The sequence below is a fragment of the Cetorhinus maximus genome, chromosome 19 (assembly GCF_964194155.1).
Source record: "Cetorhinus maximus chromosome 19, sCetMax3.hap1.1, whole genome shotgun sequence".
In the NCBI taxonomy this organism is placed as follows: Eukaryota; Metazoa; Chordata; class Chondrichthyes; order Lamniformes; family Cetorhinidae; genus Cetorhinus; species Cetorhinus maximus.
The window spans coordinates 63,434,014-63,459,830 of record NC_135897.1 but is presented as its reverse complement, the minus strand read 5'-3'; the positions used below and the strand labels follow the sequence as shown (position 1 = coordinate 63,459,830).

The 25,817-nt window shown below is 39.7% G+C and overlaps 1 protein-coding gene across 2 annotated transcripts; it reads right to left on the bottom strand.

Annotated features, from left to right (window-relative positions):
- Window positions 1-1,112: 1,112 nt before the first annotated feature.
- Window positions 1,113-22,319, bottom strand: LOC144693851 (uncharacterized). 2 transcript variants are annotated; one of them, XM_078563949.1, is made up of 6 exons: window positions 22,256-22,319; window positions 18,438-19,150; window positions 14,178-14,294; window positions 11,952-12,012; window positions 11,149-11,322; window positions 1,113-1,950 (listed from the first exon to the last, which is right to left on the bottom strand). In XM_078563949.1, exons 1-6 carry the CDS (start codon window positions 22,302-22,304, stop codon window positions 1,814-1,816), a joined length of 1,251 nt encoding a protein of 416 aa, XP_078420075.1. In that variant the 5' UTR covers window positions 22,305-22,319; the 3' UTR covers window positions 1,113-1,813. The 2 variants fall into 2 exon arrangements, with proteins under 2 accessions (XP_078420075.1, XP_078420076.1); XM_078563950.1 differs by lacking the exon at window positions 22,256-22,319 and adding an exon at window positions 21,753-21,930.
- Window positions 22,320-25,817: the final 3,498 nt, after the last annotated feature.

Below are 25,817 nucleotides of genomic sequence, written 5' to 3'. Positions count from 1 at the left end.
AATATTGTTGCTAAGCGGCTGCTAATGACCTGAATCTCTGCAAAAGTGCTGCCATTCAAATAGAACAAGGCAGCTTGTATCGCTATGTATATTTAGCGTTCTTCAGGCGAGTGATGTTTTTGGTAGCTCTGGTTTGAGGTACATAATAATAGCATGAATGTTTCATTTTGCACACCTACAGGACATCAAACTCTGATGACAGGTTAATAGTAGGGAGTCAACCAAATAAGCAGCACCACAAGTTTAACTGCACCATTTCACATTTCTAACTCTCTTCAGCTCTGAAGAGTCATAGGGACTTGAAACGTTAACTCTGTTTCTCACTCCACAAATGCTGCTAGACCTGCAGAGTCTTTCCCGCATTTTCTGTTTTTATTTCAGATTTCCAGCATCCGCAGTATTTTGCTTTTATCAAAACAATTACATAATGTTTTAATGGCTGGTCCGGAAAATGGACATCTACTGGGTACTCAGATTAGGCTGTAGGCCCAGTACAGGTCAAGTTTGGGTGGGGAAACGGAAACAACTTTGATGCACTTTCACCAGACTAGGTTAAACACAAGTTGAAGCACATCATGTACTTTTGCAGGAAATCAGGGCTCAAAAAAGATTATGCACAGTTCTTGTCCCTTCCCAAACCAAAAACTTTTGCTGAAAATCTTTGCTTGTTAAAGCGTTACAGTTGACAAGGAATGAGTCAGGAATTCTATCATTTTGTCCTGATTATCCAATCAGTCTACTTCCTTCAGCCCAAACCCCACATTTCAGCTGGCAGAAGCAGATAACATCAAAGCAAAAAGTGCAAATTTCTTAATTTCTTGCATTCCTCAGCAGTCACTAAGAATTTTTACATGCTGGAAATGTGTCTTCACAATAATCCTGTAATATTTTAATTATAAAGACAATAACATTACTTGTCAGAATTGTAACCCAAACAATGGGTATTGTAATGTACTGACATTCATAAATGCCAGCTTAACTATCTCAATGAGTTAGCAACAAATGGCTTTCTATTTCTAACAATTCTGATATTGATTATTGTTAATTGATCAATGATTTCAGTTGTTATACCATTTATGATTATAATTACTGAAAGCAGTGAAGCTACACCATTGAAGAACATTTAAATTTAATTCCAAAGAAGAAAGAATTCCATAAAACAAATTAAAACCAATACTTTTAAAGGTCCTAAAAATTAACACAGTAAGATAACCAATTTTTAGACTGTGAAATGATTATTGGTGTTTTCTGCATCTTTTGATAAATTGTGTTATTCAACATTTGTGCGGTTAGAAAAATACATTTTAGATGAAGGCAAATTCAAAGCGGTATGCAGAATAGAATCCCTGTACGTTTATTTTGCTTTCAGATATACACATAATAGAATCCCTGTACATTTATTTTGCTTTCAGATAATAAATCAAGGGAATATTTTCAAAATGCATTTGCATTTAAAATATGTTTCAAAATGAGAAGTGCTAAATCCCAACCAAAAACGCTACACTGCTCCAAAAAGCATTAAACAATATGGTTTTAGTTCTCATTAATAATTCTGGAATAGAGGGAATAAAGGAAGACACAAAAAATTACATGCAGAAGAAGTATAATGATTGAGCATCTCAGCATGAAATGGGAATCTAATCCTCTACCAGTGTGTCATTATGCATATTTAAAACAAAGTCAATCTCCGTGGGCGTTGAATGAGGGGAAAATCAGCAGTTCAGCCCAGATGCACGCTTTCAACAATAATGGAGAAGTTACAATGAAGCAAAAAGAGGCAGGCATCTTCTGACGACAACCTGGTCTTTTCCCCTCAGATTCGTTGATAGCCTTCAAGTCTTCGACGTCGACAAACCAAGTACACAATGATTACAACGATGATCAACACAAAAAGAGATATTCCAAAGATGATGGGTACAATAAATCTAGAATCCAAGAAGCATTCTTCCACTGTGAAAAGAAAGGATACAAGTGAAACTCACTTTGTATAATGTTTAAAAAATTAATAATTTACAATCAAATATGACAGATAATGTGGTTGGTCACGAATTCAGTACTAGAAAGAATGCCTGGAAAATGAAATCAATTACAATTAACTACCGAAATCAAGAAATAAAAATGCTTCTGGATATTACTGTTTTTCCAATTGATCAAACTTCCTAACATTATCAACAGCCAAAATCACTCATTTGCAGTTTCAGTTAAAAGTGAATAGATTTTCAGAATGTGATCCTTAAAGCACTCTTCAAAGTCCCATAATCTCACGTGATAGTACGAGACAAATGTTTAGGAAAATGAGTAAGCCATCTGGAAAAAAACAGCCTGCAATTTTTTTTTAAACCAAGGGGAGTTCTAACTTTTTACATGTAATTGCTTATGTCTTCTCCATACACCTCGATAGCTTTGCTCCTATTTTACATTCAAACACTTCTTCTTATACCTGCAGCCCATTTGGGCAGGGTGCTGCAGATTTACTCAGCCAGTTTAACATGAATCCTAAAGATTATTTCCACCTAATTTGGACATTCCAAAAGGAAACATTCAATTCTCTTCATGAGCTCAACGACAGATTATCCTTAATCCTCTCACCCACGGCACCATTAGAGATAGTTATAATAAAATAAATGGCTTAACAGTCACAATAAATCAATGGGCCTGATTATGGACCAATAAAAAAATCCTATAAAACAACAATTGTACTTGACTTAGTGTAAAACAGTAACCTCGCTGATAGTGATACTGTGTAAACATGAACTTTTTGCTCATAATTGGATATAGTAGTATAATTTTTTTTCATTCATTTATGGGATGTGGGCTTCACTGGCTAGGCCAGCATTTATTGTCCATCCCTATTTATCCTTGAGAAGGCGTTGGTGAGCTGCTTTCTTGAACCACTGCAGTCCCTGTGGTGTAGGTACACCCACAGTGCTGTAGGAAGCGAGTTCCAGGATTTTGACCCAGTGACAGTGAAGAAATGGTGATATATTTCCAAGTCAGAATGGAGAGTGATTTGGAGGGGAACTTCCAGATGGTGGTGGTGTTCCCATCTATCTGCTGCCCTGTCCTTCTAGATGGTAGTGGTCATGGGTTTCAAAGGTGCTGTCTAAGGAACCTTGGTGAATTCCTGCAGTGCATCTTGTAGGTGGTACACACTGCTGCTACTGTGCGTCGGTGGTGGAGGGAGTGAATGTTTGTGGATGTGGTACCAGTCAAGCATCTTGAGTGTTGTGGGAGCTGCACTCATCCAGGTAACTAGGGAGTATTCCATCACACTCCTGACTTGTGCCTTGTTGATGGAGGACAGGATTTGGGGAGTTAGGTGGCGAATTACTCAGGATTTCTAGCCTTTGCCCTCCTCTTGAAGCCACAGTATTTATCACTAGTCCAGTTCAATTCTGGTCAATGGTAACCCCCAGGATGTTGACAGTGGGGGATTCAGTGGTGGTAATGCCACTGAACGTCAAGGGGCAAAGGTTAGATTCTCTCTTGGAGATGGTCATTGCCTGGCACTTGTGTGGCATGAATGTTACTTGCTTGGCCACTGACCTAATAATCACAGGCCTGGACTAATAATCCCTAGATGTTCTAACTGGCAAGTAACATTAGTGCTGTGCAAGTGCCAGGCAATGACCATCTCCAATGAGAGAATCTAACCACTTCCACTTGACATTCAGTGGCATCACCAATCGTTGAATCCTCCATCATCAACATTCTGGGAGTTATCATCGATGAGAAACTTAACTGGACCAGCCACATAAATACTGTGGCTACAAGAGCAGGCTAGCGGCTGGAAATTGTGCAGCGAGCAACTCACCTCCCGACTCCAAAGCTATCCACCACCTATAAAGCCACAACTCAGGTATGTAATGGAATATGCTCTATTTGCCTGGATGAATGCAATTCCAACAATGCTCAAAAAGCTCAATGCCATCCAAGACAAGACAATCTGGTTGGATGGGATGCTGATCAACATCAGATTACACTGGCAGCAGTATACCAATTACAAAATACATTGCAGCAGATACATAAGTACACCACTACCTGCAAGCCATGCACCATCCAGACTTGGAATTGCAGTAAGCAAGCTTGGATAATGATTTTCAGTAAAACACTGATCATCTTCAGGCTTGTTCCATTTTGTGCTTACTGAAATAAGCTAACTAGGTCAATGGGAACCATTTTAAATTTAACATGCAGGCTCCCTGCAATCATTTCACATTCTTTTATTACTGTATTGATTTTGTATTTGGGGCTTTATAATAATAAAGGTGGTACATTTCTTAATCAATATAATTCACAAATAAGAAAACTGGATTCTTTATTTTAAACTAACACTGTAAATTTGGGATGTTTCTACAAAAACACTTGTCTGAAACAATTTTCTGCTGGGTAAGTAATATTTCCAACTTTTGATAAGACTCAGAACATCATGGCCTGCCAAGTCCTGGCTCAAGAATAGAGCTCATTGTTCACAATCTGATCAATATTAGCCTAAAAGTAGCTAGAGCCAATTAATGAGCTAAAGAAGCCAATCTGAAATTGCATGATGTTCAATAAAAGTAGCATCTTAGGAAGACCCATCGCTAGCCACACTGATCAAGAATGCTTGAAGTAGTAACAACAGGGTTACGATGCTGCAGCCCGATCAACCGTTGGACATTGTACATGTCAGTTTTCGGTTTGATACTTATATCTTTTTCTTTTGGTATTTATCAAGTTATTAACAATTAGAATTTGTTAAGCTTAGAAAGAAGGTAGTAATGGGTTTTAATTGTAGATGCGCATTCTGTATATTAGAATTAAGAGGGCTCATCTGTACAAATGCATGAACCCCCATACAGGGGAGCTTAAGTAATTCTATTTATTTTAAACTATTGATAAAATTTTAAATAAACCATTTTTATTTATCACCTGAAGAGCCTGTTCTACCTTTTGGGTTTTAAAATCTTGTTCAGACCTGAGGGAGTTAAAACCAATCACTGGTGAATTGGGTTGATTGCAACTGGGCATTCCTAAACTACATCACTCTTAATTGTTACTGGGTCAAAACCTGTAATTCCTTTCCCAACAGCACTGTGGGTGTACTTCCACTGCAGTTCAAGGTGGCAACTCATCACCACCTTCTCAAGGACAATTAGAATGAGCATTAAATATTGGCCTGGGCAGTGATGTTTTCGTCCCATGAATGAATAAAAAAACTTCCACCAAGGCAGTTTGAGAAAAATTTATTTTTTTTATACTAGTAACAGTGAAGTTCTCGGATTGTTATATAAACCCAACTGTCTCATAATGCCTTATGGAGAAGAAAATCTGCTTTTCTTGCCTGGTCTCGCTTCTATGTAACTCCAGTCCCACACCAATGTTGTTGACTTCTGGAATGTCTTAGCAAGTACTTTAGGTTTTGGCTTGCCACCAACTTCACAGGCATACTGGTGAAGGGCAATAAATTCTGGGCTTCATATTAATGCTCACATCAAAATGAATGAAAAGTGATTGTACTGCATTCTTAATAAAATTTAGTTAATTACAAGTAGTCAGGATAATGAAGAGACTTCTATAATACCTACAAGTAGATATCAATAGAATAATTCCATATATGAGAGATTTGTTTGGTTGCAACAATGTCACTCCCTATATACAATAAAGGGATCGATCATGGAACAGAAATGAAGATGAATCCAAATTGGTAGAATATGTTCTCAGCTCATTACAAATTAAAACACTATTCTTGGATTTTTCTAGCAAAATCAAACTGCATTCCAAATATCTTAAAGTTTGCTCAGCTAATGGAATAGAAAAAGCATTTGGTCGTGTCTTTTTCCATATAAGAATGGACTTGCATATGAACATATGCACCAGGGGCAGCAGCAGTAGGCCATTTGGCCCCTTGAGCCTCCTCCACCCTTCAATATCATGGCTGATCTGATTGCACCCTCAACTCCACATTCCACCTACCCCCAACATCCTTCAGCTCCTTGACTTGTCAAAAATTTATCTCCCTCTGTCTTAAAAAATATTTAATGACCCTGCCTCCACCACACTCCTGGGAAATAAAGCACTGCATGTTTTTATATGAAGGTTCATAACTCTTGCCTCAGCAATCTTATTCTGCATCTGGCTATACCATTTAAAGCAAGATGGTCCCAGTACAAACCCTAGTCAATTAAGGAATAAAAGGTGATACCACTACAGCAGCAGCAACGGACTGACTGCTAAAATAAAGTTGCATGTTACTGGGTTAAGAGGAAAAATAATTTGCCCCATGGCAGATAACCTGTATATAAAGTCCATGTGTGGATGCCATACAGGGGCAGAATTGGGTTCAGCTGTGATGCTCCCATGTTTGAACAGGTCAACATCAAGCTTCAGACATGAGAAAACAGTTAATGCACATATACATCAGGAGGTAGGAGGGTAAAGATAGATCAATCCATTTGCACAACTGCAAATTCCAGTTATCCTAAATCTTCTAACTGCACCTGAGAACTACCAAAATCTGCAAAAGAAATGCCTGAGATCCATAAAAGATGGTTTAGAAATCTTGGAGGGAGAGAGAAAAAGAAAAAAGGATATGAACTGTAGGCTTAGAACAAAGCTAGCACGTCAGTGGATATTTTCCAATATTTGCACTTGCCAGATGCCTAGTGAACCCCCTCTACTACATCCTAGTATTATACAACATCTCAAACTTTAGAACATTCCCCCTACTGCAGATATTTCCTAAACAAATTAACCTCTCAACAAGATTCTAATTTAATAATGGAGTTAACTTGTTACTGAAATTTAGGTCAGATGTAATTTTCAAACTTCCATGGAGAAGTCTGTAACACATTTATGCATGTCCAGACCCTTAAGACCAAGAATAGCAGTTACCTGATAAATGACAGTACCCATGTGACAGTTTACTTTCACTCAATTTACATAGTGTGCCACCAAAAAAAAAAATTAAATCTGTTGAATCAGGTTATTCACAACCTTGGTTGTTTTATCTGACCCAGAACCAAGACTTGAGCCTCAATCCATCCATCTCAAAAATTTGCCTACTTCCATTTCCATCTCCTGCTGAAATCCTCATCTATGCTTTTGAAACCTCCACAACTATTTCAATGCTCCCCTGGCTGGTCTAATATTACACCTTCCAACTGGAGTTCAATTGAAAACAGAACTATGTTCATGAACATGCACTGACACTTGTCCACCAATGCATCAAGAATTTTAAATTCATCCTTACGATCAAATCGCTCCCATGTTCTTGCCTCTATCCATCTCCAATCAGCAGAACTGATTCCCTCAAATCCGGTCTCCCTACTTCACATTATTGGTGGTTATGCCTTCAGCCGTCCTAACTCTTCCTAAACTTCACTACCTCTTCAGCTCTCTGCAAAAATCATCTCGAGAGCCTACTCCTCTGTAGCATTTGGCTCAGTGTAACATTTGTCTAGTTTTGCTGCTGCTCTGAAGCAACTTGAAACATTTTATGTTGAAATAGTGCCATAGAGAGTCATTGTTTTATAGGGCAAAGGCAATCCAAGGATCAGTTTTCAAAACAGTTGTTAGCTCAAGAACAAGGATTCACCTTGCTTGGATCAGCCATTTATCAGGAAAGCATTTTTTCTATATCCTATAGCTCTCTGATGAGCTATTTTAAAAAGGTTAGTCACCATTGGGGAAGTGATATGGCAATCTGCAAGATAACAATTACTTGTTTTTGGGATGGAGGTGGAAAGATAGCCAGAACGCCACAGAACACAAATGTGAAAATGGTCTTTACGCTTTGCCAGTGTTTCTACAGCCAGCCAGTCTCAAGACCGGTAGAACTGGAATTTTTTTTTTTGCCTCAAGAATTGTTGCCTTCCATGTCACCATAAGATCATCAGCTCAGTGACTAACCAACAATGGCTCAGCCATGCTAAATGTACTGGATTACTACACAGTCAAAAAGGAGTCGTCTATTTTTCCTCTCCTTGAATAAAGCATTTTATCTTTAGAATCCAGCAAGATCAATGGAAGAAAATGGAAGGTTGATGGCAATACTCAACTTCCACTACTGAAGAAAAAAATGCAGTGGCATTGCATAGCCACAAGCTTCATTAACTTTGTAATGCATGCAAGTTAAATTCATTTTACAGAAATTAAACATCACTAAACTAAGTAAGGACACACCCAAGTTTAAAGGCAGATTGGGAGATTTCAAAGCAGACATTTTTAAAACATTTGCCTACAACTAAATCCCACCTTGGAACATTCAAACAAAGAGGGTCAACCACCTGGAAGTTTCCTTTGCTTTTCTCTCCACAGATCTTGCCTGACCAGTTTGGTTTTATTTCAGAATTTCCACAGGTTATGGTCAGAATGGGTAGGTTATTTAAAAAAAAACAGGTAATGCAATTTCAGAAGAGTAATTTCAAGTACCACAGGTTCAAAGTAATTTCTTGTGGTTTGGTAATGATACACTCAAGTGTAATATTTATGCAATGACCATAAAAGCACCCTTGCAAGAAAATGCTACAAATGGACAAGTGGTAAAATGCTTTATTTTAAAGTGCATTTGTGGTGGATTGTGAACAACTTCAAGAATCTGCATGGAAACTCAGTTATACATCCAGGTCAACAAAAACTAACTCTTGGTCACCATCACTAATTATTCCTACCCACAAATTTAAACAGTTTTTCAGGCAGCTTTTCTTAAAAAATTTTAAAAAAAGGTTTTCTATAACTTTCTACTAATCCTGATGAACAAAAAAAAAACATTTAAATCAATAGACTACAAAAATGCTACATTCTGCAGCATCGATTTCAACATGTTTATGATCTTGCTGAATAAATTCAGCAGTCTTTAACAGCTTCATATCCTTCTGATGTCCATCTTCTATCAATTGTATAGATAGTGATCACGGTTATGATTAATCCCATCAAAGCGAATCCCACTAATACTGGAATTACTTTACTCTCAGCATCCGCCTCACATTTTCCCTCTACAACAGGAGTCAGAGGTGAGCCATTAACTTTTAGGATAAAAAATTAAAACAATCAGGCATGCAAATATTATGGAAATGAAAAAAAATGATGCAAGAACCAATGAGAAATACAAGAAACAAGTAGCAAAAAAAATAAAAATTCAGTTATGTCTTGGTCAGCATTTTCTGCCTTTGGAGCTACGTAGAGCTGAAGTTTACAACTATGGGGTCATGCATGTTCATGCAAACTCAAACATGAACATGATGGTTAATTGAAAAAAAAAGGTTCACCTTTCAAAAACAAGTTTCAAATTTAATCACCTGCAAGCGACAACCTTTGCTTCTACTTCAGTCAGGGCAAGAGAATTTTTAACATTTTAAAACCCAAATGACAGTCTTTAAGTTAAAAGTTTTTCTTAAAGATAAGCACATTGCTGTTCAGCATCTGGCCCAAACAGATGGTCAGCTATTTGGGACTTGTTCAGACGTTGTGCATAGCAAGTTGCAGTCAACCAATTATCAAAAAGTGTACAACCCTTTTAAAGAGTCACCTGGGACCTATATGAATAGGGCAAGGAAATCAATTCTTCAGTCCAATTGGTTAATGAACTTGCAGCAACTGAACTGGGATGTGTCAGAATAGTGACTTCAATGTCACGTCATGGGTATAGAATGTGCAAAGAGAAATACATTTCCAGCAATTATTAAAAGCTCAAGGAATGAGACTCCACTTTGGCCTTGCCTTTCACTCTCCTTAATCTTCTCCAGCCTTGTAACCCTCATATCTGTGCTCATCCAATTCTGGCCTCTTAGCACCTTAGATTTTATTTGCTCCATCATTGGTGGCTGTGCCTTCAACTACCTAGGCCCCAAACTAAAATTCTCCCCCAAAACCTTCCTTCAAGATTCTTAAAACCTCAAAGCTTTTGGTCATCTGCTCCAACAACACTTTAGATATGGCTCAATATCATTCCCCCCCTCCCCCACACTCCTGCCAAGAACCTTAGGATGCCACAGCTGTTGTGAAAAAACAAATCAGTGCTGGACAGAAATTGTTTGATAATAACTAAGACTTGCATCAATGAAAAAAGGTGCTTAACTAAATGGACAAAGTGGAGCTTTTTTGTGAGGTTAGTCTTTATCCAATGTTTGAATTGGGGTGGGGGGGGGTGGCGCGCAGGTGTTGCCTTTTCAGAGCTTTTGAAAAGCACGGCATGAACAGCAACTTCCAGAGGTGTTTAACGGCTGTGTTTACTTGTTTGATTTGCACATATGGCAAGTGCAGTAGCCCATATACATAGCAAAGGGCCTAAAAGTATGATTGGAGCCAAGAATTCAAATATCTAAAAAAGCAACCTAAATTTAGGCAGGGAAAAGGATTTAACAAACCTTAAATGTGCACTTTTTTTGAGGGGGGGGCAGGAAGAGAAGAACTGGGGGCTGCATGGGATGAGAAAAAGCATTTTAGTATTTGCTATTCTGTTCACAGGCCTAGGATTTAAATAGAAATTGCAAAATTGCACTGAAAAATTGGCCAAACCAGGATAATCTAGTGCAAATTAGTTCTACAATCTTGTTGTTAGGTTTAAAAAAATTGCTAGAAGCTTCCCTGCCCACACCCCAAGACCAAATTTAGCACCACTACAAATTTCCACTAAGTAGGCCTGTTTGTGGGCTTTCAAGAAGGCTCTAATTAGATTTTTGGCATAAGTACAAAAATAGCTTTATAAAAGCTTTCAATACAAGTTAGTGAACAAACTGACTAATATGATTTAACTAGTAAATGGTACTGAATAGTTTTGTCATTTTAATTTGATTAAACTAGTTACTCAGCCGTATTAGTAAAATTGCACCAAGTTAGCCACTTAAATACAGGAATATTTAAGCAAAAAAAAAGACAGCCTGATGCACAAGATTTTGTAAACAATTGGAAACTGGAGTCAAAAATCCTCAAAAAACCCAAGTGCAATTTTGGTTTAGAACTACATGGAACATACATCACACAAAGAAAACCAAAAATCAATATAGCTTGCATTCCAAAACTTCAAATCAACACTATAATTTTTCATACAAGACAGCTGACAGATCAAGTTATCCGGTGAACAAAACTGATTTACAGGAGAAAAACAGGTAATACAGATTTCAGTACTTTTCAACACTATTCCCTGGTAAAAAAAGAGCAGAATCTTACCTTTACCAAACTTTCCACCTGGAATGTCAAATGCCTGAAGTTGAGTGTTAACAGTCAGAATCTGTAATGAATCAGTTGAAAAAGCCACATACTGCTTGCTTTTGCACTTGTAGGAACACCCAACTGTAGTCTTGAACAGCTTCATGTGATTTACATTGCCATGATAGGAGGTCCCTGGGAAAAAATAAACCACCAGATCCAGAAGCATAATGACAACATACACACATACCAAAAATGTTTAAGAGGGCAGGGGAGACAAAATGCTCAAGTCAGTATTGTTGATATTGTGCAATGATTCAAAAAAAAAAAAGCAACTAAAAAAATACTTAAGCATTTCCAATATTTGAGTTGTGTTAAGGTGGAGCATTTTCTTCATCACCATCCCACTAAATGGAACAGGGTGAAGTGGTGTTCACCAGGGAACTGTACTTGGACCGCAGGTTTTTGAATAGACAATTTTCTATTCAAGTTTGCAGACAGCAAGTTAGATGAATACAAAGTGTAGATGGGATTGTTGATGAATTTGTAATAAGTGCAAGTGCACAAACAGATGTCATAGTAGATAGTTCAGTTTCTGGTTAGCATTACACAAAAGATGTAATGCCTTTTCTTTGTATCCTAGATTTTAAAAATTGACACAGGATGTCTCATACATAACTGATTACTAATCACTTACCATACAGTTGGATGAAGTCCAGCCAATTCATAGCTGAGAGTTCATTTTTGGAACAAAAAGTAAAATGCTAAAGGTATTTCAAATGTAATCACATTTCCATAAATTGATATTATATTATAAATCTTACCCAAGTTATTCGTGGCATCCAGAGCAACACTTATCTCACTGATGTAATACTGTTTTACATCCTGGAAGAAATTGTAATTGTGATTTTTTTAAATTGTAAGTTTTAAAAACAAAGAACTTGGCACAGGAGTCAAATGCTACTTAATTAGCTATATAGAACTACTACTCTATCATCACTTGTTCAAGTCTGTCCTCTTGGTGGGGGTCAAGTCTCAACTAATGTATTAGTTACTAGAGGCTATTTTAGGCATATGATACATGCATACACAGTTGGAGCACGTTAGGCCTAAAATAGAAAGGAGCAATAAGTCCCATCTCATTGACAGCCATGTTTCAGAAGACCTAGCTTAAAAATAGTTGGTACCAAAGCAGTTTAGTTCACAACAAAAGGCCTGGCCATTTAGGGGGAAAGGAAAGGTAACAGATGCAATACAGGTGATCCTGTGTAGGCCCTAAGCTGGAGAAATAAAATCTGTTCAAGCTATTATGGGTGCCATATTTGCAAACAGACAGCCCTTTTATAAAATGTTATTCAGCTCAGATCTTGAACTGGCATACCAGTAAAAACAGATTAACAAAGGGTTAATGGATATCCAAAATTAACAGGATTCAAGTTTTATTCAGGAAGGTGTTATGTAACTTAAGCTAATAGATTAGTTTACGAGTATTAGACAATATAGAAACTAAAGTAGGGGCTGAATTACTGGGGGAGAGACATTTTAGAAACTGTGTTGATAACATGGCTCATTACAAAAAAAAAGTCAGTCACAAACACCGTTTCCTCCAATCCTCCAGAAACTCCCTCTCAGGCTTTTGTACCCACATTCCAAAGCCTCTAAATTCAACCACCCAGAATGCTCAGACTCCAGCTACAATCCTACATCCTAAGCACCATTCAAGTTTGCAGCAACCACTCAAATACAAAAGTCAGGTCCCTTGTCTTTGTGTTACCATAGCTTCTCATTATTCCTACCACATGAGAAATGCTATTTCACTCTAACGCCACTCTCCCTAATACATGGGGATGCAGGAGAACCAAAATTAATTCACAGGTGACCACTGAGCAGCTGAGGAATATATTTGATGGCACAGGTTTGTTAGAGCCCTCTCAACTCCAAGGCCTGATTTCTAGTGTATATCCAAGTTGAAATTCTGTTGCCTGGCTTTGCAACCGGAGGTGAAGTTAGTCCAGTTTGAGTGAGATACTGAATTTGTCAATGTCACTCGGGGTAATGTGGGAAATGGAGGGGGGTAGGGTGTCGTGGTCAGGAAGTAGCACACTGGTGGAGAAGCTCAAATCACTGGATTGAGGCACATAGCACAGTAAGTACTTGGCAATATCAGATGAAAATGCAGAGCACTGTTTCCAAGTGTTTTTTTTCCCTTTAACGCTAACATTTTTTACTGAGCACACAAAAGCTCATCATTGGTTAGCTGAGTCATAAGGTCAACTGGTCAGTTCCAAAAATGTAGTGTTTTTGTATCAATGCAATACACCTTTCATGTCTGCTTGCACATGAGAACAATGAAAAATACAACTTTGTACATGGGAAATTCTTCAGATATCAATAAAATTATGTATTGCAACTATAGGCTCCCTGTAGTCATATGTTGGAAACAAATGGATAAGCAGTGTGTTATTTGCAGCTGGTTGCACTTGCAAGTAAAATTGCAGTGAGTTTCCCTGGTGCCCTGGACAACATGTCTCCTCCATCACCACCACTAAAAACTAGTTGCATACTACAATCTGCAATAAGGCAAGTGGTTGCTATTACAATAGTGCCCACACTTTAGAAAGTGCTTTGGGTCTTGATAAGAAAGGCGATAAAGAACCACATTTTTGCAAGATTATGATCTTAACACAATGTAAAAGCAGGTAATTATTATAAATTTTGTTTAAAGCTATCATACGCCATTATTTTTATTGTTTATATAAAACTACTCTAGAAGCTCCATAGTTAAACATTTAATTAATCCATTCATCTGATCAGCTACAATCCAATCCAAAATATTCAGCAACATCATGATGTACTATTTCAAAAGTTAGGAATCTTGCTACTTAAGGTGCAATATTAACCAAATGCAGATCCAAATTTTGGAAGCATCCTTTTTCACCATATTAAAGTCAATCATGGGCCACAGATAACTCCCCAGCTTTATTAAGTCAACAGCAACTGTGGTTATCTGCATGAGTCATGATGCCTTGATGTTGTGGACATGAACTCACCTTCACAAAAGTGAAGTTTACAAATCCAGAATTAAATTTTAAGATAATCCAGGAGGCAATGTTCCCACACTTCCCTGAAGTTACAGTCTTGGCTGGTGGAATATTGAAGTATAGATCCTGTGAAGAGAGTGCATCGTCAATGTATTGAAGACTGCCACTTAATGTTTCAGAGCAAAAAGCTGCTAAAAAAAAGCATTTTACACATCAAGCGTTTAAGCCAGTTAAAAAGAGAATTCAACAAAGCATCTTTAAAGGACAAGCAAAAATCAAGTAGTTCAGATCCACAAATCATGAGACAACTAATACTTATTTAGAAATTTGAAAAGGTCATTCTAATCTGATTAACCAAAGTTTGTTTTTAAATTATTCCATAGCCGACTCCACAGCTTGGATCTGGTGACCATCAAATCAAATTTTTCAGATGTGTTTTAAATCAATATATAGATGATCAGTTTTTCACTGGGCTATTATGGCCACCTCTAGTTTTAACAGTTGAAAGCTCAGCTGGCTAAGAGCCAAAGAAAACAAGAGGCCAGCAAATGGTGCACCTTCTCGTCCCACTAATGTGGCAGAAACCGCGATGCCAGAGTGGGGGCCACAGCAGGTAATACTTAACCAATTTGACCACTAACCAGTGACTTAAAATGGAAGATAAAAGCAAAATACTGCAGATGCTGGAAATCTAGAACAATAACATCTGGAAAAACTCAGCATGTCTGACAGCATCTGCGGAGAGGGATACAGTTGACGTTTCAAGTCCATATGACCCTTCATCAGAACTAAGGCATATAGAAATGAGATGAAATAGAAGCTGGTAGAAGGGGGTGGGACAGGAGAGCTGGATAGGGGGCCAGTGGTAGGTGGAGGCTAAGAAGAGATTGCCAAAGATGTCATAGACAAAAGGACAAAGGGGTGTTGGCAGTGGTGATATTATCCAAAGGATGTGCTAATGGGGACATTAAGGGAAGCAAGCTAGTGGCAGATGGCCCTAGTGCAGGTGGGGAGGGAGGAGAGGGATCGAAATGGGCTAAAAAGGTGGAAATGAAACAACAGGTCGAAATAAATTTTAAAATAGGAGGGAAAAGAAAAAACTCTGACACGTCTTCCTTCACTGAGGTTTTCCACCCACGGTGGTTGACAGGGCCCTCAACCGTGTCCAGCCCATCTCCTGCGCATCCGCCCTCACACCTTCCTCTCCCACCCAGAACCATGATAGGGTCCCCCTTGTCCTCACTTATCACCCCACCAGCCTCTGCGTTCAAAGGATCATCCTCTGCCATTTCTGCCAACTCCAGCATGATGCCACCACCAAACATCTTCCCTTCACCCCCCCCAGGCGGCTTTCCGCAAGGATCGTTCCCTCCTGGACACCCTGGTCGACTCCTCCTACACCTCAACCCCCTCCCACGGCACCTTCCCACGTAACCGCAGAAGGTGCAACACCTGCCCCTTTACTCCCCCCCTCCTCACTGTCCAAGGGCCAAAATACTCCTTTCAAGTGAAGCAGCACTTCACTTGCACTTCCCTCAATTTAGTCTACTGCATTCGCTGCTCCCAATGCGGTCTCCTCTTCATTGGAGAGACCAAACGCAGACTGGGTGACTGCTTTGCTGAACACCTCCGGTCTGTCCACAAGCATGACCCAGATCTCCCTGTCGCTTGCCATTTCAACACACCACCCTGCTCTCATGCCCACATGTCCATCCTAGGCCTGCTGCAATGTTCCAGTGAAGCTCAATGCAAACTGGAGGAACATCACCTCATCTTCCGACTAGGCACTTTAGTCTGAGAGGTAATATTGAGTTCAACAATTTCAGATCATGAACTCTCTCCTCCATCTCCATCCTCCTTTTCCAATAATTTATTATTTTTTTTACAACTTTTTTTCCCTTATTTTAAAATTTATTTCAATCTATTATTTAATCTCCACCTTTTAGCCAATTTCAATCTCTTCCCCCACCCCACCCGCACTAGGGCCATCTGCCACTAGCTTGCTTCCCTTAATGTCCCCATTAGCACATCCTTTAGATAATATCGCCACCGTCAACACCCCTTTGTCTATGACATCTTTGGCAGTCTCTTCTTGGCCTCCACCTATCGAACTCTGTCCCACCCCCTTCTACCAGCTTATACTTCATCTCATTTCTATATGTCTTATTTCTGATGAAGGGTCACACTGACTCGAAACGTTAACTATATACCTCTCCACAGATGCTGTCAAACCTGCCGGGTTTTTCCCAAGTATTTTTGTTTTTGTTCTTAAAATGGAAGGCTGCCACTATTCAACTGCAGCAATGAATTTTAGAGTGTCATCATACCATCCCAGATTAACTGTTCATTAGCTCCATTAGCCAATTAGCTTCAATTTCACTATATCAAAAAAGCCACCACACATGCTCTGGTCAACGTATCACAGCGGAGAATGTTAACCAATTGCCCTTTAAAACAAAAGCTTTATTTATATAGCATCTTCAACATAAGGAAGCAACCCAAGGTGCTTCACAAGGCATTATAAAACAAAGTATGACACCAAGCCAAATAAAAGTGTTGCAGAGTGGCTCATGAGCTTACTCTGCAAGACACATGCAGTGATGCAAAGCAGCCCATCAAACAAAAAAAAACAAATAAGGGTATCAATCTGGTACGCTCAAAACGACAAGTTGTGGAATACATTTTCTTCTATGTCTATGAGACACCTAGTAAAACAAGGACCATGTTCATAACATGATGCAAACTTCAAAAAAAAAGCTAGCCCAATTCTGGTTAGGGCAAGTACACAAGATATGTGGCCAGACCAAGTATACATCCTGTTAAGATCTAATAGATCAAATGAGGTTTATTACAACATAACTGAAGCAGTCACAGAAAATGCATAGTTATTCCATGTTTAGTAAGGCTAATTATTGAGCAAAACAAAAATGGTTAGGTTTGAAATTACAAAACCAATGAAAGTGCACACCATGTACTGCATCACTAAATCTCAAGTTGCAGCTCATTTAATGATTATTCATGCACAGCCATGTTTAGGAACCTGTAATCAGGGAAGCATTTCAACCAGAATGGCATAAATAGAAGCCATTCCATGAATGGAACAAAACAGAGTGGGTCTGATGGGAAAAAGCAGAACACAAGAATGGCTATCTTGTGCACCAGAAAATTTAGTCTTAATGTGAAGACATCTTCTGAACAAACAACTAAAGGGTACTTGGATGAGTTGGGGCCATGGCGAGAGACAGACTGCTACAAAAGATTAGCGATAACTTGGTAGTATTGTGGTTACGCATGCACATCACACCCACAGTTCAGCAATCTTAAGCTATGTAATAGATTCGCACCCAAATTACTCAAATCTAGGTGCAAACATAAAATCCTGCACAGCCTATTCCATATATGCCTCAGCAATGGTATGGATTCGCTGGTAAAGTTAATGTTGAGGCCATTAGTGTCCACTATCACCAAACTATATAACTTTTGCAATCTCGTGTCATTAAACACAAAAACCAGGAAGCTGTCAGTGTTGCCCTGCTCCTCCAGAAGTTTTGCAACAACAATCTGAGAGACTTGGTATTGAAATTTTTCAATACAATTGAGAGAAATTTGGGGTACTTGTGATCGATCAAATGGCTTTTTAAGCAATATGATGATCTTCTCCAGATAGCATCCTTGATTATTCGAGGGTCACTGAACCACAGCCTATGCTATAATTTTAATATGGGGCAGGGAGAGGTGGCAAGCCCCAATTGGGACCAAACCCTACACCATTGGTGTTGTTCTGAACCATATGCTAACCATCTAGCCAACTAAGCTAACAGGACCCCAGCAGAAGATAATTGAATTATTGATCTCCTTGGCACTGAATTTTTTTTTTTTTTACAGTTGCAGAGTTCTCAGTTATGCAAAAATATAAATGTTTACAATTTCCCATTCTGTCCCTTTAACTTAATCCCACATTTTTCACATTGCACATGATTTAAACAATGAAGTAAATAAGTTAATTTACATATCCTGGCCCAGACAATATCTTAGTTAGGATTCTTCAATCTAATTGGTCAACAGGTCTGAGAGAAAAAAAGTATTGCGCAATTTTTGATTTGCACTGAATTTGTGGTAAAGCTCAAAGTTCACAGGCAAGTTTAAGTGTAATGAATGGCTAGCACTGTTCAGTCAATGCAAAATATAGAGCGTTGGCTGCTCCGAGAAAAATTCCTTCACACTTCAAATTACACAAAGTGGAAGCCTAAACAGATTAGCAAATCTTACCTTTGCCTTCTGTTTGACAATAAGCTGTATTCCAATTGTTGCCTTGATACAAGTAGTATTTTTGATAGAAACAATGTAGTGTCCAGTTTCTGGCAGTGAAAAAATGGGCACCAAAGTAGGGAGTAAAGTTGTCAATGCATGTATGGTTGTAGTATAATTTGTAGTCGCGTTGGTCGCATGTGGGGTGTGCGCAGTCGTGTTGGTCGCATGCGGGGTGCTCGCAGTCGCGTTGGTCACATGCGGGGTGCTCGCAGTCGCGTTGGTCACATGCGGGGTGCTCGCAGTCGCGTTGGTCACATGCGGGGTGCTCGCAGTCGCGTTGGTCACATGCGGGGTGCTCGCAGTCGCGTTGGTCACATGCGGGGTGCGCGCAGTCGCGTTGGTCACATGCGGGGTGTGCGCAGTCGCGTTGGTCACATGCGGGGTGTGCGCAGTCGCGTTGGTCACATGCGGGGTGTGCGCAGTCGCCTTGGTCACATGCGGGGTGTGCGCAGTCGCCTTGGTCACATGCGGGGTGTGCGCAGTCGCCTTGGTCACATGCGGGGTGTGCGCAGTCGCCTTGGTCACATGCGGGGTGTGCGCAGTCGCCTTGGTCACATGTGGGGTCGTAGTAGGGTGAGAGGTTGTGTTAGGCTTGACAATTATTGCCACCATATTAGGCACATCTGGTGATGCAGCAGCTTCTGCTAAAACAGCAGAACTTGCATGCAAGCCTGTAAAAAAAACAAAAACAAGATTAACCAAATATTATAGACCAGTAAGAATAGATATGTATTTTTAAAGAAAGGTCCCAACAGCCTAATGGGTCTAGTAGCAAATTCTGAATAATCTACTAATTCCTGCTAAAATATTGAGCATGGGAGAGACCCACTCCCCCCCATTCCCTCACCCACCTCACTTTTTAAAATGCTCAAGGGCTAAGGGTTAAAGTACTTCCAGGCTTAATTATAAAAAAACTACAGATCTGATAGATTAATTTGTTTTAATATATAAAAGTACTTGTTGCACTTCACCCAATCCTTATTGAACTGTATACATCCCAAAATTAGTGAAATTGGCCTAGTACCTGGAAAGCTAAGAGAAATTAGTTTGATAGCCATAAATTTCTGTTTCAGCCACTGGTTAGTTTGAAAGGTTGGCCCACTGCTTCAATAAACAGATGGCCTCTGATGGAAGGGGCTGATTTGAATAGGTTAGAAAACACTTACAAAGTGTTTTTAAACTACACGTTAAGTTTGTCAAAAAACTGTCAGCTAAATGGCTGGATTTTGATTAAAAAGCTTCCGATGGTTACTTTATGCTGCTCCTCCCAAATCCAGACAAAAAAATTATCTAGACCATTTAGTTTCACTATAATCAATAGCATTTAGCCATTTTCTTACTGTGAAGGTCTCCAGAAAAAAAGGGTATATTAAGGCACAGGCTGAGGCAGCAAGCTGAAGATATTACTACAGAGTTTTATTGAAGCTCTCACTGAGATTGCCCACAGTCCAGGATTTAATAATTAACGATTTAGGCAGTGCTAACCATCTGCAGGATTTAAGGCAAGGACAAAAAACATAATAACCGACCTCCGGGCGCCGGGGTGGGGGGGGTCATGAGTTGCAGACGAGAAGCTGACTTGAAGCATGTAGAAGAGCAGGATCTGTTGTATGCAAGGAGGAAGCACACACACTAAATGCTATTTCCTCTACTGCTAAAAAGTGTAGAGAGATAAAGCTGAGAAGTTAAGATTTTAGTTGACAGCTGTTGACTTAACTATTTTAAAAGTATTAAACTTCCACTCTCTCATTAAACAGCATATTACAAGATCATTTGCACAGTGCATGCGCAGTATGGAGGTTGCTTACCAAGGCCCTGCAACATAAGGAATTCAATTAACATTGAAATTTAAGTGTAAACATAGAGGAGTTGGAGGGAAACAATTTTCACTAGTAATACAGGAGCAGTCACTGTTTCTGGTTGTCTCTTCCACCCTGGTATGTCACAGTACAAGGAATTTTTGCCAAGAGGTTGCACAAAGTAGAGAGTGAAAATGAAAACATTTTGCTTAAATCATCCAGATTATCAGAATTACAAGACTTCAGTTCACTTAATAGTTATACTTTGTAGCCTGAACAGTTCAGACCCATCTACAAAACTATGCTCTGATGAATACAAAAAAAGTAATGGATTTGTACAGTTACAAGACCACTTAAAAAAGTGTTATGATTTAAGGCAAACAGCCATCCTCTCCAGAGGAATCAACATTTAATGTAAATATATTTTAGCTGTGGATAGAGTTCAAAATTAAAGACAAAAATTGATCCACAATGTTTAAGGGTTCTTTCCCTCAGGCCAACAACATTCACAAATAAAGATATGCAGAAACTGAATTACCAAGTGGCCAAGGGACAGTTTAGTTAGCCTGGACCAAATTTTATCAGTACAGGTTTCTATAAATGCACCAATTAATTGGACTGATTAAAATTCCATAAACTAATCAGTTTATAAGAATTAGCTACAAACCCCAGAACTAACTTTCATAAGAAATATAGTTATCAATTTACCCTATTGCAATGCAGTCAGAGGTCTTTTGGATAGGTCATTAAATACCACCTACTAAAAACCTTAAATATTCCAAAAAGCACTTGAAGAGTAGGCGAGTGTTGACAGCTGCCTTGGAAACAAGTAACCTTGAACCGAGACTAACAGATTATTTGGCCGTTTACCTAATCGACTGTGGGATCTTGCTGTACATAAAAAAGGGGGAGGACACGCTTCGTGGAGCACGTGTCAATATCTGCCCGCCAAGATGATTTTTGGGTCAACCTGGGGACGTCAGAAGCGATCTCCGGCTGCAAGTTCGCTCTTGCAACACATTGGAAGTGCCAAAAGGAGGAGCTTTTTCCCCCTCCATTATTATAAAAATGACTACAATCTGGGATAATAGCAATGGTGTGCTTTTGCAAATAGTGTGCTTTTGCAAACCCGAGTGGTTTGCTGCCCACTACCCACATTTTCCGGATTCTGTTCACATCAGAAGCTCCGCCTTTTACTAGTTAACCCAAACCCTAAAGTCGGACTTATTTGCACCGAGTTACTGCATCGGATCCCCCCCCCCCACCCGCCCGAGATAACATAAGCAGCTTTCACTTTAACAAAGACAAAAATCACCTAGCAACTCCATAGAATTGCACTTTTCCCCTGCGACCTTTAATTAGTGAAGTAATTGGGAACACGGGGATTCACCCAGCTTATCAGGAACTCACCACCGAAAGTTGCTTTTTAAGAAAGGAGGATCGGGAATTAAAAAGAAAGTTCAAATCGACTCACCGCAAAGCACCAGGGCCACCATCAACACCGAACTCCTCATTATTATTATTATTTTTTTCTCTCTCTAAACCAGTTATTATTATAATATTTTTTTTTTTTTGCAAACTACTTTCAGCTTTAAACTGCTCGCTATTAACCACTTGCGCAGTGGTAATAAAAGCTGAAGTCACGGGACAGTGGAAGGGTGGGGACAGGTAGGAAGTGAGATCAAAAATTGGGCAGCCAATTCTCACGAGGTATAGCTGCGGAAATGTAACAAAGCAGGAATGGGGCAGGAAACATGATTGCTCAGCAGCTGCCATTCAGCTAAAACTCATAAATCTTTCTTCAACTGCACCTTAAAGTATCCTCCTCCCGTTTCCATTTTGCTGCCCTGACATAGTTACTCACAATATAAGGCTAAGAGCAATCTTTTCGTACAGCTAGCTGTATTATGGAGTGAGTACTGGGGGGGGGGGAAGATCAATATGAATGAGAATGGTTTCATTAAGGAGGACACTGACCTTGCACTTCTGAAATCTGGCTTCGAATTTCAGTGTGGAGTGAAAGCATGCATATCTCTCTATAAGAACCTTTACACCAACACGTTTGTGCAGGATGGATCCCAAACGTAAAACTACACCCAATGTGGCATTAATCCCATAACCTCACTTAAACTGGAATAGAAAGATGGCTGTGTAAAAAGTACTTTTTGAGATTGGGGTTGGAGTACATTGATGGGACAGTTTGGAAGGCAAATACTGACCCTAGCTGCCCACAATGGAAAATGTAACTGCTCTATGATGCATGCAAATTAGCGATCAACAGGATGTGATGTATTAGCCTAAGAAATTGCATGAAATGTATACCCTATGTGAAATAAACTGGTCTCTTGATCTTTGATTGGATTGAGTTTACAGCACTGTCCCTCCCCATGTTCCCTAATCTATTTCAACCTTTTCTCTTTCCACAAATTGGGGGAAGGCCGATTTTAATCAGATCTGATATGATTTGGCCAGAGAGGGCTGGGAGCAGCTACTTTTAGGTAAATCGGCGTCAGAGCAGTGGGACTCATTCAAGAAGGAAATAGGGAGAGTACAGGGCCAATATATTCTAGTAAAGGTAAAGGGTGGGACCAACAAATCCAGGGAACCCTGGATGTGGAGGGATATACAGGGTTGGATAAAGAGAAAAAGGGAGGCTTATGGTAGATACTGAGGGCTCAACACAGCGGAAGCCCGAGAGGAGAACAGAATGTGTAGGGGGGAACCTAAGAAGGAAATTAGGAGAGCAAAAAGGGCATGAAAAAACATTGGCAGGTAAAATAAAGGAAAATCCAAAGTTATTTTACAAGTACATTAAGAGTAAGAGGGTAACTAGGGAAAGAGTAGGGCCCATTAAGGACCATAGTGGTAATTTGCGTGTGGAGCCAGAAGACGTAGGTAAGGTTCTAAATGAATACTTTGTGTCAGTGTTCACAAGTAAGAGGGACGACATGGGTATGGAAATCAGGCAGAAGGACTGTGATATAATTAAAGAAATTAGCATAGCAAGGGAGGAGGTTCTAAATGGTCTGGCAGGCTTAAAAGTAGATAAATCTCCAGGCCTGGATGAAATGTATCCCAGGCTGTTGCGTGAGGCAAGGAAGGAGATAGCAGGGATGCTGGCAATAATTTTCAATACCTCTCTGGCCACAGGAGAGGTGCCAGAGGACTGGAAGACAGCCAATGTGGTACTGTTATTCAAGAAGGGAGGAAGGGATAAACCAGGGAACTACAGGCCATTCAGTCTAACCTCAGTGGTGGGGAAGCTTTTGGAAGCAATTCTGAGGGACAGAATTAATCTACATTTGGAGAGGCAGGGATTAATCAAGGACAGTCAGCATAGTTTTGTTAAGGGGAGGACATGACTGACCAATTTGATTGAATTTTTCGAAGAGGTGACCAAATGTGTAGATGAGGGCAATGCGTTTGACATAGTCTATTTGGACTTTTGATAAGGTCCCGCATGGGAGGCTGATAATGAAGGCAAGAGCCCATGGGATCCAAGGCAATTTGGTAAATTGGATCCAGAATTGGCTGAGTGGCAGGAAGCAGAGGGTGATGGACAAGGGGTGTTTTTGTGACTGGATGCCTGTGTCCAGTGGGATTCCACAGGGATCGGTGTTGGGTCCTTTGCTGTTTGTGGTGTTTATAAACGATTTAGACTTGAATGTAGGAGGGTTGATCAGTAAGTTTGTGGATGACACGAAAATTGATGGGGTGGTAAATAGTGAGGAGGATAGCCTTAGATTACAGAAGGATATAGACGGGCTGATCAGTGGCAAATTGAATTTAATCCAGATAAATGTAAGGTGATGCGCCTGGGCAGGACAAACAAGGCACAGGAATGCACGTTAAATGGTAGGATCCTGGGAAGTACTGAGGGTCAGAGGGACCTTAGTGTGCATGTCCACCGGTCCCTTAAGATAGCGGGACAGGTAGATAAGGTGGTTAAGAAGGCATATGGGATACTTACCTTTCTTAGCCAAGGCATAGAATGTAAGAACAGGGAGGTTATGTTGGAACTGTATAAAACGCTGGTTAGGCCACAGCTAGAGTATAGCGTGCAGTTCTGGAATCTGCATTATAGGAAGGATGTGATTACACTAGAGAGAGTGCAGAGGAGATTTGCCAGGATATTGCCTGGGCTGAAGAGTTTTAGTTATGAGGAGAGATTGGATAGACTGGGGTTATTTTCCCTGGAGCAGAGGAGATTGAGGGAGTACATGATTGAGGTGTATAAAAATGTGAGGGGCATATATAGGGTCAACAGGAAGGAACTTTTCCCCTTGGTAGAGGGATCAATAACCAGGGGACATAGATTTAAGGTAAGGGGCAGGAAGTTTAGAGGGGATGTGAGGAAGAATTTTTTCACCCAGAGAGTGGTGGGAATCTGGAACTCACTGCATGAAAGGGTGGTCGAGGCAGATACTCTCATAACATTTAAGAAGTATTTGGATGTGCACTTGCGATGCCATGGCATACAAGGCTATGGGCCTAGTGCTGGAAAATGGGATTAGAATAGTTAGGTACTTGTTTGACCGGCACTGACTCAATGGGTCAAAGAGCCTTTTTCTGTGCTGTAGAACTCTATGACTCTATAAACACTGCCTGACCTGTTGAGTAATTTCAGCATTTTCTGTTTATATTGCAAATTTCCAGCCCATTTTCCAGATTCTCCCAGCTTAATGAGCCCCAGAACTTTACATCTCAATATAACAAAGAACTTAAAGAGTTTAAAGGCAAAATGCTGCAGAAGCCATAGCACTGTTCTCCTGTATAAAGGGCCACAATCTCATTATTTTCACAATAAATGGTGCTACTGACTTTGTCTTGTTTTTTTGTTTCAATGATGCACACAGGCAGTCGGCATTGTAGCTGAGCTAACTTTATTCATAACGCATTTTCCTAATTTAAACACATATCTGCAATAACTGAATTCTATTAAGGCAGTCTCCAACATGTGTTACCTGACCTTCAACTCCCAGGTCAGGTGACCCCCAATCTACTAGAGAGTACTGTATAGTATCTAATACTGGAGCCCACTACCACAATCAACTATTTTCATGACATTTTTTATTTTAAAAAATTTAAATTTAAAAAGACATTTAAAAAAAAACTAACTTTTATAGAACTCAAATACACACAGGGCAGGATTTGTCAGTCGGCATGCGGGGGCAGGCCTGACACGCCAATGTGATAAATGATGTGTAATGACATCGGGCGTACATCCCGACGTCATCGCGCAGTCCCGCGATATTTCGCTCGGCAGGTGTGCACCGGAGTCGGCTATTAAGGCCATTAAGAAAGTAATTGATGTCATTGGTAACCTTAAGGTTATTGGGCAGGCGAAAACACCAATCGGCCTTTACATTTTTTAGGGAACCTCATCCACAAGCGAGATGAGGTTTCTTAAAGCTTGTATTAAATAAATAAAAAAATTTCTCCTACACATAAAAACATGTCCAATCTCATGTGACACAGTCACATGAGGGGACATGTTTAAATAAATTTTCAACTATTTATTTAATTACTTGAACATCAA